Here is a 14674-nt window from a genome sequence, read left to right as displayed (position 1 = left end):
ACTCGCATTTCAAACTGACATCTGGTAGGGGGAATAAGACAATTACATACTAGCTATGATAATACAAAGTAAGTTAAAAGTTCCACAAGATGGTCATTGAAAAGGTGATGAGAATTCAGAGAAATAAAATATCTTTTTAGTCAGTGATGAGGAAATTTGGACAGTAACTAGACATACCTAAAACAAACCTTTCTAGTAATAAAAGACTATGGTGGGGGGAGGAATCATATACAGATCTGTTTACTGGCTCCAGATTAAAATACAGAACAGTGATATGTTGTGATGAATAGTAAACAAAATCATATCCTAAATATACAATATAACAAACTCGCTTGAGAGGCACTGATACTACTACTGAGACCCACAGTTCTGAACCTTTTTGGGTCACTTAAAAATTATGAACTTGCAGCAGAAAAACACACATCTGAACAAACATCAATATTTAAGTGCAATTTCAGGGGGTCCACTGATGATATGAATTCCCTGCCCCAGAAAAGCAGCTCATTCTATGCTCTTACAAATCATGGTTTCCATGACTGAGCTAGTATATAGTAAAAATGAAGAAGAAAACATCAGTCTACCTTGAGGGCAGAAAGGAGGATGCACATGTACCCCAGCTTTCATGGGCTCCCTACATTTGCATGGTTTCCAGTAGAGGCTGCAAAGGTCTTCTCGGCAAGGGCTTAAAAGCTTTCTGGAACCTACCCGGCTGGTAGTAAACTCCTTTGGGTACTGTGTAAGACCCCCAATAACTCCAACCCTACTAGATTCCCTAAAATAAAGCCAGGATTGTCTGAGCCTTTCCACAGCCAAAGCTCCTTAAGTGACATTGGTAAATATTATTATACAGCACCTCCTGCAAGAATTTGAACTTAGAGTCTCAATATGAGACTTCAAAGTTAATTTAATAATGCTACCTAATATTTCTATAGTATTTACTATTTTACACGTATTGCTCATTTACATTATCTTATCTGATCTTCACAATAAATGTAAAGTAGACAGATGAGAGTCCATTTCTACTAATCATAGATAACAAAACTCGTCAGGATTCACAAGTCCCCAACACAAGGTCTCTCCAACACAAGGTCACACCCACTACTACGTGGCAACAGTGGAAGCATCTGGCATCCAAAATCTGCTACAGTGATTCTTGCTCTATACATACAAGTTGCAATCCAATTCTGAGTCATTAAACCAATGTAATGGATTTGGACTACCTATTCTTTTTTTGAATGAAAGGTGGAAGTAGAAGAGAAGACCCACACAACTGAAACAAACCTTATATAAACCAGTACTTACCTATGCATGTGCAAAACGGGTCACAATGCAAAATACACTTTATCCTCTGGATCACAGTCAAAGAAAAGTGTCAAATGTAAATGCCATCTTTTAATTATTAGTAAATCAATTTAAATTGTGTCCTGTAAACACTCCTATACAAATACAGAGAGATACTGCCTTTGTCAGTATCATATATTAAAATCTTAAATTTGAAAGGCAGGGTAGGGGGTTGTGGGGGGTAGGGAAGGAAAAAATGAAATAAAATGGGACCAGGAAGGAGACAAACCATGAGAGACTCTTAATCTCACAAAACAAACTGAGGGTTGCTGGGGGGTTGGAGGGGTAGGGAGAGGGTGGTTGGGTTATGGACATTGGAGGGTATGTGCTATGGTGAGAGTACATAAGAGAGTTTTGTAAGCCTGATGATTCCCAGACCTGTACCCCTGGGGTAAATAATAATTATATGTTAATAAAAATAATTTTTAAAAATCTTAAAAAGATGGATTCTCACATAATTCTTTCTAGTATAAGTCTTTCTCCATGATTCCTTCTCTAAGCAACGCTTAATGTAAACATGTCCCCAAAACTACAATTCATATTCAGGTAATTCGTATGTCAGTAGGAAAACTTCCTCAACAGTTACCGAGCCCTTTGAACCCTTCGTGTTTACAGAGCACTTGGCAACACAACACCAACAGCAAGATTTAAATGTCAATTAACAGTGGGAATCTGTCTTCCTTGGGAGGCCCTCAGGGATGATCCCAGCAGGCCTAACCAAGAAAAGCTGAGATCTGTTTATTCTGTTCTCCTTGCTTGTTCATCTCTTCAAGAATAATAACTGACTGGACAGAAATATGTTGAAAGTGTCACTGTAATAAACCTTAATCCCCAATTTAGGGGCTGGAATGCCTGGTACTCCCACATGGATACAACCATAGGGCAGAAGAACTCGAACTTTCAAATAGAGTGAAAAACCATATGTCCTGGAAGTAGCACTGAAATTCTCCAATGATCCAATTTGCCCCACTCCTCCAGATCCTTGGCTATTTCTGAAAAATGTAGGGAACAGACAGGGAGGAAGAAAGGTAATGTGAAAAAAAAAGAAAAGCAGGGAAAAGCAAAGCAGAGGTGGGAGGGACTGTGTGAGCAGTGGAGTGCATGTACTGTCAGGGACAGAGAACAGTCAAAGGAAGTAAAGGCAACAGTGAGAAAAACAGGAAGATGAGGATGAGTTCAAAGGAGAAAAGCAAGCAATGTATGTAATGACAATAAAACTCTTATAGTTACACGATCCTATATAATTTGTAATATCCATATATGTAAGTGAATAAAGTTATTACAGTGTGTGGTCTTAAACTCTAAACTGAATATAATTATCTACTTCCCCCTCTCCTACCACCCCAGAAAGCTAAATAATTCTAACATTAGAATGCTAGTTCCACTAGACCAGAAGTTCCAAGAGAATAAGAAACATGCCTCTGCTGTTTACCACTACATCCTCAAAGTCCAACCAGTAAGTGATAAATGTGCACTAAATATCTGTAGAAGGAAAAAGAGGAAAAGAGAATAGAAATAAAAGAATACAGGAAGAAAATCCCAAGGTACTTTTCTTCAAAAAACAAACACCCACACTTAGACAACATTTAGTTTCTCTGACACAATATAAACAATGTAGTATAGCGGATATACTCTCCAGCTGGTCCAAAAATTGAATTCCCTGTCTCCACATTAGAACAAGCACCTCTTATATTTTAAGATTAATACCAAATCAAAAATACGTTAATATTAACAATTAAATTTTGTATCACTGCTAAAATGGGTATGTCCCATCATAAAAAATATACGCAATTACAAGGCAGATAAATTTGAAAAGTGTTACTCTCATTACTAAAGGAGTCATTAAAAATTATTTAAAAAAAAAACAGAGATTTTAAAGATTTTACTTATTTATTTGACAGAGAGAGATCACAAGTAGGCAGAAAGGCAGGCAGAGAGAGAGGAAGGGAAGCAAGCTTCCCGCTGAGCAGAGAGCCCGATGCGGGGCTCGATCCCAGGACCCTGAGATCATGACCTGAGCCGAAGGCAGAGGCTTAACCCACTGAGCCACCCAGGCGCCCCAAAACCAGAGATTTTAAATGCTGATTGGCAGCTATTAAATATTTACACAACTTCTTCAGAACATACCTACTGCATAAAGCAAAGTAATATATAATTAAATACAAATAAACAATCCTCTACTTGTAGACTAGTAAGTCACTGGCATATAAACAGGAAGTGAAAAACATTTTGACTCAAAGACCTCCCAATGGACTAATTATAAAGGGAGAATTACAAAGGGACTTAGAGTATTGGGCTTGGGGTGCCAAGAATGATGGGGGACAGCTGGAACTATAATAAACAGAGGCAGTATAAAATCAAAGGACCAGGAGATCTAAATCAGCAAATAGAAAAACGCAGATTAATACTAGAGAAAAGTCAACAAAAATGAGAAAAGAAACTCAACAACAACAAAAAAACCAACCCAATTAATAGACAATTCTTCAAAGACATACCAATGGAGAGATGCTCAACGTCACTGGTTGTTTGGGAAATGCAAATCAAAACTATAATGAGGTAACCGTTCACACCCACCAGGATGACTACTACCAAAAAGACATAAAATAAGTTTTGGGAAGAATGTGGAGACTCTGGAACCATGTATGTGGCTGGTGGTATGGTACAGCTACTGTGAAAAAACAGTATGGAGGTTCCCCCCAAAACTGTATATAAGCAATATGATCCAGCAATCCCAGTTCTGGGTATACACCCATTAGAATTAAAAGCAGAGTCTCAGGGGACCTCAGTGGCTCAGTCAGTTAAGTGCCCAACTCTTGGTTTCGGCTCAGGTCATGATCTCTGGGTCCTGAGATCAAGTCCCATGTCAGGCTCCAAGCTCAGTGTGGAGTCTGCTTATACCTCTCCCTCTGCTCTTCCCCCTGAGCTCTCTCTCTCTCTAGAATAAAGAAATTAAATCTTATTTAAAAAAAAAAAAATCAGAGTCTTGGAGAAATAAGTGTATATCCATGTTCACAATAGCAATATACATAATAACCAAAATGGGGAAACAACCCAAGTGTCAGTCAATGGATGAGCAGATAAACAAAGTAAGGTATACACGTACAATAGGATATTATTCAGCTTTAAAAAGAAAAGAAATTCTGACATATGGTACAACATGAATGAACCTCTAAAACATTATGCCAAGTGAAAGAAGTCAGACACAAAGGACAAATATTGTATGATTCCACTTATAGGAGGTTCTTAGAACAGTCAAACTCATACAGACTAAAAGTGGAATGATGGTGACAAAATGTGGGGAGGAGATAACAAAGAATTATTGTTTAATGGGCACAGTTTCAGATTGGGATGATAAAAATTTCTGCAAACAGTGTGATGGTTGCACAACAATGTGAGTGAATGCCACTTAACTGTTTACTTAAAAATGGTTTAAATGACAGATTTTATGTTCTGCACATCTTACCACAATTAAAAAATGAGGACATAAAGGCAGAGATATGTCCTAATATTAGTCACTATTAATCTTAAACTGTAGATAATTTATTTTTTAATTTAAATTCAATTAGCCAATATATAGTACATCATTAGTTTCAGATATAGGGCTCTATGATTCATCAGTTGTGTATAACATCTAGTGCTCATCACATCACGTGCCATCAATTTAGAAGGACAAAATAGATTATGGAAGGTATAATGGCTCAAAGGTAGCCTCCCAAAAGTTGTAGCCATGTCCTAATCCCCAGAACTTCTGAATGTGAACTCATTTGAGGAAAAGAAGGGTCTTTGCAGATGTAATTAAGTCAAGGATCTTGAAAGGAGGGTATCACCCTGGATTATCCATGTGGTCCCTAAAACCAATGACAAGTGTCCTTTTAAGAGAAAGGCAGAGGGAAATTTGAGGAGAAGGTAATGTGAAGATGTAGACCAAGATGGAATAATGCAGCTACAATCCAAGGAATGTCAAGGATTGCCAGAAGCTACCAAAAGCCAGAAGAGGCAGAGAATGGACTCTCCATTAGAGCTTCAGGAGGGACTGCAATCCTGTCAACACCTTGATTTCAGACCTCTGGCCTCCAGAACTGTAAGAGTATAAATTTCTGTTGCTTAAAGCTACCAAATTTGTGGTAATTGTTACGACAGCCCTAAGAATCTATTATGGAGGTAAAAAGATAAAAAGTAAGGAAGTGGACCTTATAATCAGAGAAGATGTCATTCAAGCCGAAATTTATCTATGAAACCCAAGAGAAAAAGATGATCTGGGCTTCACCACTAAGCCATAGCAGTCCCTGGCCCCACATGAGGCCCACGAACACGAGAGCTGAGGGCAAAGTGCTGAAGCCACCTGCCCTCCCACCCCATTCAGGGGAGGGTAAGTATGAGGTTTGCCTACAGGCTCTTGGCCCAGTGAATGGGGAATTTGGGCCAGCATGTCCATAGGGCAGACCGCAGAGAAGGTAGTACCCTGTAATCTTAGGCTTGTAGACAGAGGCTTTCATCCAGGATGTTCCTACAAGTGAATATTAATTCTGCGAATTAATACCCCCACATCCCCTCATCCACCCCCAGACAAACTAAAGATACTTGTCTATTGTCCTACATGTTAAATGCCTGTGAGGAATCTTCCAAGAGGCACTGCATGCACACACACTAAGACAGGCCAGGTGTCTACCAAGCCATACAGAGTAGGGACAAGGAGCTGGAAGACATGTAACTACATTGACTGTGATATCACTCCACTACCACCTCTACTCAAGCCCAGTCTTCCAGGATTTCTCAACCAAATCTTATCCTTAACTGGGCAGGAAGGAGGTCATTGATTCAGTTTTAGTTGATAAAAAAATGGATAACTCAATTTTCACTCCTTAGACACGGATATAATGCCTTGTTGGATTAGGAATACATTTGGTTGTGAAAGGAGCAGCACCATGTGATTTGAGATAGGGGAAAGCTACTGTGTGTTTTACTTTTTTAATATGCAGTACAAAGAGTGATTTTTTTTTTCTAATGCCTGTGTTTACTTTGCATGTACTGAAGCATTTATTTCACTTATTAAAATGCATTGTTTCCCCCAAAGGGATGGGGGTGAAGAGGCTAGCTGGAAAAAACAGCAAGGTTAAGGAAAAAGTTCTTCAGGAAAGAAAGATAACATCACTTTCAAAAACACTCATCAAAAATACCTTTTCCATGTTGAAAATATCTACAGGGTTCTTTTCTTCATAAGTAAGTGATGTGAGGACATATAAAGACAGACAGACAGAGATTTTTTTTTAGTTTAAAGGAACTCCTAATTTACTCTTAAACAGAGATTGTCAAGCTGTATAGAACTTGAATTTCCAGAAAATTGCCACTTACATGTCTCCAATCGTCTCAAGTCACATTTGACATAAATCTTCCCAAAATATACAATATATTTCAACATCTTATTTTTAAAAGGCAATAAACATTCATATTATATTGTTCAGAAGTGAAATTCTTAGTCTCATTTTTATTTTCTTTCCTTCAGCTGATGCCAAACAATCCGTCACAGTGCTGGCTGTCTTGAACAGTCCTTATTCTGACTCAAACACTTCTGTCCTTATCCCTTCCACCACACCAGGCAATGTGTAATCAAACACAAAAGCTTGTAAAATAAAAGAAAACTGAACAAAAACTGTTTTCAAAAGAATCAATAGGGGGGACGCCGGGGTGGCTCAGTAGGTTAAGCAATTAAGCAGTTAAGCATCTGCCTTCCACTCAGGTCATAATCCTAAAGTCCTGGGATCAGGTCCCTCATGAGGCTTCTTGCTGAGCAGGAAGCCAGCTTCTCCCTCTGCCTACCGCTCCCCCTGCTTTTGCTCGTTCTTCCTCTCTCTACCTCTGACAAATAAATAATAAAAATAAAAATCTTTTTAAAATATATAAATAAATAAAAGAATCAGTACGGTCTTAGTGCTAAGAAAGAATGTGTCTGGGTTTGATGGCAGGGACAGGGATAGATACTTAGAAAAATGATACTATTCACTCATTTCCTGATTTTTTTTTTTTTTTTTTGGTAATTTTATTTCCTACAGGGCTGAGAAACAGGCAGATCTCTAAAAAAGTGCGTGGCTAACTGACTTCAAAATTATATTTATATTATATGTTACATATTATATTTAGTTATATTTAACTGACCAAAATTAATTCAGTACCTTATATTTAACCATTTAAAATAAATTGGGTTTTGATAAAACTTGTTTCTTTTAACATTTTGAGCAGACTTACTTCAATTTGTCATTATTCCTTAATCTTTTTGTCATTACTCCTTAATCTATTTTAATCTATTAGCTGTATGTAAATTTATAAGCACATTTTCATCCCTCTCCTGTTCACAAAGCTTTACATGTTTTAATGTGTATTTCATGATTGCCTTTTACTAGACAGATAATTATTACTCTCACCACAGCAAAGATATAGTTTGCACACACCACAAGTTTCTCTTAAAAAAAAGAGAGAGAGAAAGCTATAAAAAACTATAAAATTTTTTATCCCTTGCCATCAAACAAATCGAGTGTTTTTAATAGCTCTTTTTATTAGGAAATTCCTCCTTGAATATCTATATTCCAAATACCTCTTACTCTCTCTGAGGAATGATTAAACAAAGTATCAATCTTTGATAAATGATAAACTAAAACAAATGACTTCAGCCTTAACACTTTCGAAAGACCCATTTTCAATTCACTGCCAAGTTCCAATATAATCACTTTCATTTTCTAATGACACTCAAAGTATATGTCCAACAAAAAGCTTGTCAGTGAAATTCACAATACTAATTTGTAACTATTTAGGCAGGAGCAACCCCATTCTAAATTATCCAAGCCTGATGCATTTCTTCTTGACCCTAATTCTCGCTGGTCTAAGCAAAACATAGGTCTGGAGCAGGCCTGAAGCCTGGCCATACAAGAAGAAGTATATCTGAGAATATGACTAGGAAACTCAGTCTAGGAGTCAGCTTCCTTGTTCTGGGGCTGTTTCTCTTACATACATCTAGAGGGTAGGCATGGCCAGAAGGGCTACAACCTTGTAACACTGGCCAAAGAGAATTTCAGAAGGATTAGAATGTAAAAAGGCAGGCTAGGGAAGCTGGCCCACCACATCTTAACTTAGCCTCCTCTTCCAGATAGCCATCTATATGCAGTAAATTATATAATACCCTTTACTTTAAAAAAACTAGCATTCTTGGGACTCCTGGGGGAGGGCTCAGTCATTAAGCATCTGCCTTCGGCTCAGGTCATGATCCCAGGGTCCTGGGATCGAGGCCCACATCGGGCTATCCGCTCAGCAGGAAGCCTGCTTCTCCCTCTCCCACTGTCCCTGCTGTGTTCCCTCTCTCACTGTGTCTCTCTCTGCGAAATAAATAAATAAAATATTAAAAAAAAAAAAAAAACTAGCATTCTTTACTTCCATCTGTTATACTGGTCTTTCCATCATTCCTATCTTCATTCCACTGTGACAACTTTGTAAACTATCGGTTATCTCATAAGGTATACTCTTCCCCCCCAACCACCAAAAAAATGAGTGGAACATAAAAAATTCTACCATATTGGGGTGCCTTAGTGGCTTAGTCAGTTAAGCGTTCGACTTTGATTTCAGCTCAGGTCATGATCTCAGGGTTATGAGCTCAAGTCCTGCACTGGGCTCCACGCTGGGTGTGAAGACTGTTAAGATTCTCTCTCTATTTCGCTCTCTCCCTCTGCCCCTTTCCCCTTGCCAACTCATGCATACACGTGCTCTCTCTCTTAAAAAAAAAAAAAAAAAAAAAATTGTCCATATTTCTCCCAACAGAAAAATTTAGGTTTGTACTTTAAATTAATAATTAAAATTATGAGATTAAAATGCCTGCAAATTTTTATTTTGCTAGCCACTCCTTCACTTACATACAGTTGACATATAAACACAAAAGAGATTTCTTTTTTGTCAAGACAAGAAATGGACTAGCACAAGTTCCTAACTCAGTTCTGCCACTTCCAAGTTGTGGAAAACATAATTCTTTAAATATCCATTTCACCCAATCCACTCACTAAAATGGAGATTGAAATATTTATATCACAGAGTGGTTAAAGTAAGAAAATTATTTAAACTAAAAAAGAAAACTTCACTATTTCACTCACTAATCAGAGTTTCACATACTCCCAGCTCATCCCTGGGATATACCGTCATACCTTTACTACCACTCCATGGGCTCTTTAACCTCACTGAAAACACTGAGATTCTGAAATCACTGGTCTGGGGGAGGGCTCTGTCACCACAATGTTTTTCAAAGCTTTCCAGGTAACTGCTATGCAGCAAGAAGGAAGACTGCTCTCCTAGCTCCCTGATCTTCCATTCCTTATAGCCTCTCCTTTCTTTCCAGGCTATACCCCCTTGGTAACCGCCAAACAAGTCTCTCGACAGCATCCTTCAATGCGTCGTAGCCCTGTCGTTCGGAGACATTCATTTAAACCCAGTCCCGAGATCAAGGCCAGAATAGTGCGCTCCACTGCCGAGCAGGGCTAGAGCAGGGCTAGAGCAGGGCTAGAGCAGGGCTAGAGCAGGGCTAGAGCAAAGAATTGCCCCTGCCGACAACACAGTCCTCCCTTTAGCCGCGTCCTCAACTCCCTTTTTTTCTCTCTTGGACAGCCCTTTTTTTTATCCTCCCATCTAACCACCCGCCAAATGAATGTAAGCCTTGCTGAAGCAGGAAATATAATTAATTTTATTAAAAGTCCACCCTGGAATGCGTATCTTTTTAACATTCTCTATGATAAAATGAGAAACACACACAAAGCACATGCCCTGCACACAGAACAGCAAGGATTATCTCAAGGAAAAGCACCTGTGTGACTGAACAGCCAGCTGACCAAGCTGCACCTCGTTTTTCAAGGAACAGCACTTTCACTTGAAGGAATGACTGTCAGAAAAACTGTAGTTATTCTGACATGGGCATTTGATTGACATTCTCTCAAAAATGAACCAAGTGACTCTGCCTTTCCAAGGAACACCATCATATTTGTTGCCAATGATAAAATCTGAGCTTTCAAGAGAAAATTGTATAACATGTCACATGACCTCAAGAGTTTCCCAATACTTGCAGTTCATACTCGACTTTGTATAAAGCAGTTCACAAACATGAGAAAGGAAAAATAATGGTAACATAATTTATTTTTTTATAAATTTTTTAAAAGATTTTATTTATTTATTTGACAGAGAGAGACACAGCGAGAGAGGGAACATAAGCAAGGAGAAGAGAGGGAGAAGCAGGCTTCCCGCTGAGCAGAGAGTCAGACGTGGAGCTCCTTCCCAGGACCGTGAGATTATGACCTGAGCTGAAGGCAGACACTTAACAACTGAACCACACAGGCGCCCCTGATAACATAATTTAAACAGCAACTTAAAACTTTACTGTATTTGGAAATGCAGAAGGCAACACTTGATAAACTGCCCAAAGAATTGCAGGGCTAAGAATTGCCTATACACAAGTTGGGAGGAAAGAAAGAAATTTACTTAGGGGCCCCTGGAATGCTCAGTCGGCTAAGTGTCTGACTTTTGATTTTGGCTCAGGTTATGATCTCAGGGTCAAGAGATCGAGCCCCACATTGGGCTCTGCGCTCACCACAGACTCAGCAGACTTAAGCTTCTCTCCATCTCCCTCTGTTGCTTCCCCCTCCTGCTCACTAAATAAATAAGTAAATAAAATCTTTAAAAAAGAAATTTACTTAGGTGGTGGCTACCAAGGAAAACTCTATGTAGAAATAATATCTGACCTGAGACTTGAATGAGTAGGATTTAGGCTGGGAAAAAAGAGTGAGATAGAAAGATGCTGCTAGAGAGGTAGATAGATAATTGATAGATAGAATTTTAAAGAAAAATACTATCTTCAAGTATATTTTTATTACTTCATATGTGTGAATTTAAACTGTCAAGTGATATTTTAAGATTCTGAAAGTTGGGAACCACATACTACAATTCTTGACTACCTGAGAGACTACCTCAGGGTCAAATTTAATATGTTGATCTATGTGGTTGGAAAAATAAGATCTAACACAAGGAGGAAGCAGAAGAGTAATAATCTAAGTCCTGGGTTAAATTCCGGCTCTGGCACTTGGCTACGATGCCTTGGATAATTCAGTTAACCTCACTAATTCAAATTCAAATACACCTAGTTTGAGGATCACCTTAAAATATTATAACTAAAAATACCAAAGCTAAGTAATAATCAGAGAAGAAATAAGAATTTGTGTTGCTGGTTTTATGCTGACATTAAGATTTTTCATGTGATTTTGCAAACAAAAATTTCATGCCATTGTTATTTTTCACTTTAGCAAAAAGAATTTATATACACAAGGAAGATGATACATATTATACTCAATTGTATAACTTGGAATTCTCCTTGAAGTGGCAGGCAGATTTTTGAATATTTTCAGTAGAGTACATCATTACTTGTATTACTGAAATTCAATCCACAACAGCATTATCAGAAAGAATTCCAATTTATTCTTCTTCGGATGTTCCAAAATACTGCATTCTCCTTCCTCCCAAATTTACTTCACACATTTCTCCAGTCACCCTAACACCATCTTCTCTTCTACACACACACACACACACCCCCTGGCTCGCTGGCTTGCTTGCTTGCTCTCCTCTCTGAATTCTCTTTTCTTCTTGAGGTGGCTCTAGCCACTAGAGGGCAATAAGTTCACAAAGACAGATGTCCTTATCTATGATGAATTGAGATTCACATACTACGAAACCTAAAAACTGTATCATCACAAACTCTGAAGGAGAGGCAGTTAGACTTGAATATGTAAGGCACATACTTCAAACTCAAAAACGTCATTCTGGAAAAAGGATTTCGTAGAAGTGTATGATAGTGTTCAAAATGCAAATTTGATTTTCTCACTAAGCACCAACTAAAGAAATAGAATTAATTTGCCTACTGGTATGTACCAATGTTAGAAGTCAGGCTTTTAAAATATTAGCTTCGGATGAGAGAAGAAAAAAAGGAAAACGAAAACACAGAAAGGTAGAATTTACAAAGTGGGTAGAAAAGTGAGAATTGATTTTTTTCCCAAGGCCTCTACAGCCACACTGAGAAAACGATGGATAAACTGAAGAATACAGTGACTTTACCAATCCTTTCTTCTATTGAAAAGCAAGGGGAAATTTTACAGGTATATTTTGGGGGGAGAAAAACAGTGACTATAAAGAGAAATACAGCCTTCACTTCTTTTCTCATAATTGAGGATGTGGGAGGAAAAAAGTTAACATCACTAACCTCTGACAGATAATTTTATTATTTTTTTGCACAGAACCTAAGTTCAAATCAACTTATTTAATTTACTTTATTTATTTACACTGACATTACAAAACTGCAACTTACATAACATCAACGTTTTTAGCAAACCATCATTTTCTTACCCTCATGGGATGTATATCAGCATAAGGAGGTTTTCCTTCAGCCATTTCTATAGACGTAATGCCAAGAGACCAGATGTCAGCCACACAGTTATAGCCTATTTCTTGAATTACCTCAGGAGCCATCCAAAACGGAGTTCCTATCACTGTATTGCGTTTTGCCATTGTATCCTGCAAAAACATTACACTGACATAAATAATACTACAAAAACACTAAGGGACTCTGTTTGCCAACATATTCATTAAACTGTACAGTGAAACCCTCAAATACTACAGATTATATAAAATATTGACTATTTTCCTACAACCCAACTGATGACCTATTTCAGAATTCTGAATTCCGTAAAAAGCAAGAGCCCACAAGTAACTTATCTCCACTATCTTCATTAAAGATAGTCATTAAAAATAGTACTGTAACAATAAAAGCTACAGAAATGGATCAAGACAGCTTTCTTTTTTAAACACTTAAGCATTTCAATAACATTTTTTCATATTCATTTAATGTCTCTTAAATTGTAAATAAAAATAATAAATAATACGAAATTATGTCTCCTTCTCTCCAAGAACAATGTAGTTATGTATTTCTTCCTATCACCTCCTCCAAAAGGTTATCAACATTCAGTCACAAACCTGGACATACAGCCCACAAGTAGGTCCAAAATTATTACACTTACTGTTAACTGACCAGCCACTCCGAAATCAGCCAATTTTGCATGTCCTTCTGTATTGAGGAGAATATTTCCAGCTTTTATATCTCTGTGTATTTTTCGCATAAAGTGCAAATATTCTAGTCCTTTCAGAGTAGATTTAAGAATAGTTGCAATTTCATCTTCTGTTAACTGGAAAGAAATAGATTTAAAACTAGATTGAAAAACCATGCTAGATAAACTCTTAACAAAAGAGCTCTGGTAGCAAACATTTCTTTCTAATGACCACTAAACCTCTAGGAAAAGGCTAAAAAGATAACAAACTGAGAACTTCTTTTTCCTCACAAATATTATGTGTCACTCTTATGACACATTTTACTGATTTAAAAAAAAATTCAGTGTTAAACTTCTTTCTTTAAAATTATCAATGTCATTCCTAAAGCACATAACCCATCCCAAGAATCAACACGACCCCCCAAAATCACTATTTCCCACATCTTCTGACGCTGAGGTAACATCACAGCTATCCATCCTGAAAGTAAATTCAGACATTCTTCCCTGAGATTTCACTAATTCTTGATGAAAATGAAATTCAAAAGTTTTACACAAAGGAAAGGAAACAAGGATGGCTTGCCAAGAGTCTCCTGCATGAAGCGATTATGCCCATACCACTTCTCTTCTGGCCAGGTCATCCTAACCCACCCAAATCCTGGATTGCTGGCCCTGAGAATGAAAACTCAAAAATGAAAATTCCAGAGAAAGACTAGGAAAATGGAAACACAAACAAAGGTTGTCAGGGGAAGGAAAAGGGGGAGGAGGGAGAAAAGCAGCCAAAGTGAGAAGAAGGAAAGGAAACATTCTTAGTAGCTATGGAAATAGAGAGACTGTTATCTGTGCCAGCCCTTGTGCTAATCATTTTGCATGCATTATCTCATTTATCCTGAAGACAACCCTACAAGTGAGATACTATTATTACCACCATCTGTCAAATGAGAAAGTTACTGCTCAGAGGTTTAGTAAATTCCTCTGTTCACAAACAAGATGGAACCAAGATGTGAATTCTGTCTTCTTATAATCTATGCTTTTAACCACTATTGTATACTGCCTCTCTTGACAAACCTTGTTCAAGTGCCATCTATGAAAGCCTCTATTTTTATTGAAAGCACCCTCTTAGCTTTTAAATATACCCAAGTGATATTAGAAGTTCCTAATAGTACATCTACTTTTGCTCTAAGGACCACAAGCAAATATAACCCTAAGATAAGCTGACGGAAGGG

At 37.7% G+C, this 14674-nt stretch overlaps 1 protein-coding gene across 2 annotated transcripts in view; it reads right to left on the bottom strand.

The window, feature by feature from the left end:
• The window catches only part of STK3 (serine/threonine kinase 3), a 275492-nt gene that overhangs the window by 167859 nt on the left and 92959 nt on the right, over positions 1 to 14674 (bottom strand). For both annotated transcript variants that reach the window (XM_032858619.1, XM_032858620.1), the window contains exons 5-6: positions 13425 to 13589; positions 12754 to 12921 (exon numbers count right to left, since the gene is read on the bottom strand). In XM_032858619.1, coding sequence (XP_032714510.1) covers positions 12754 to 12921; positions 13425 to 13589 — 333 coding nt within the window. The remainder of the gene's footprint in view (positions 1 to 12753; positions 12922 to 13424; positions 13590 to 14674) is intronic.

Source organism: Lontra canadensis, unplaced genomic scaffold (genome assembly GCF_010015895.1).
Source record: "Lontra canadensis isolate GAN:19392208 unplaced genomic scaffold, GSC_riverotter_1.0 scaffold15, whole genome shotgun sequence".
NCBI classification, from domain to species: Eukaryota; Metazoa; Chordata; class Mammalia; order Carnivora; family Mustelidae; genus Lontra; species Lontra canadensis.
This window is presented reverse-complemented; position numbering and strand designations above follow the sequence as displayed.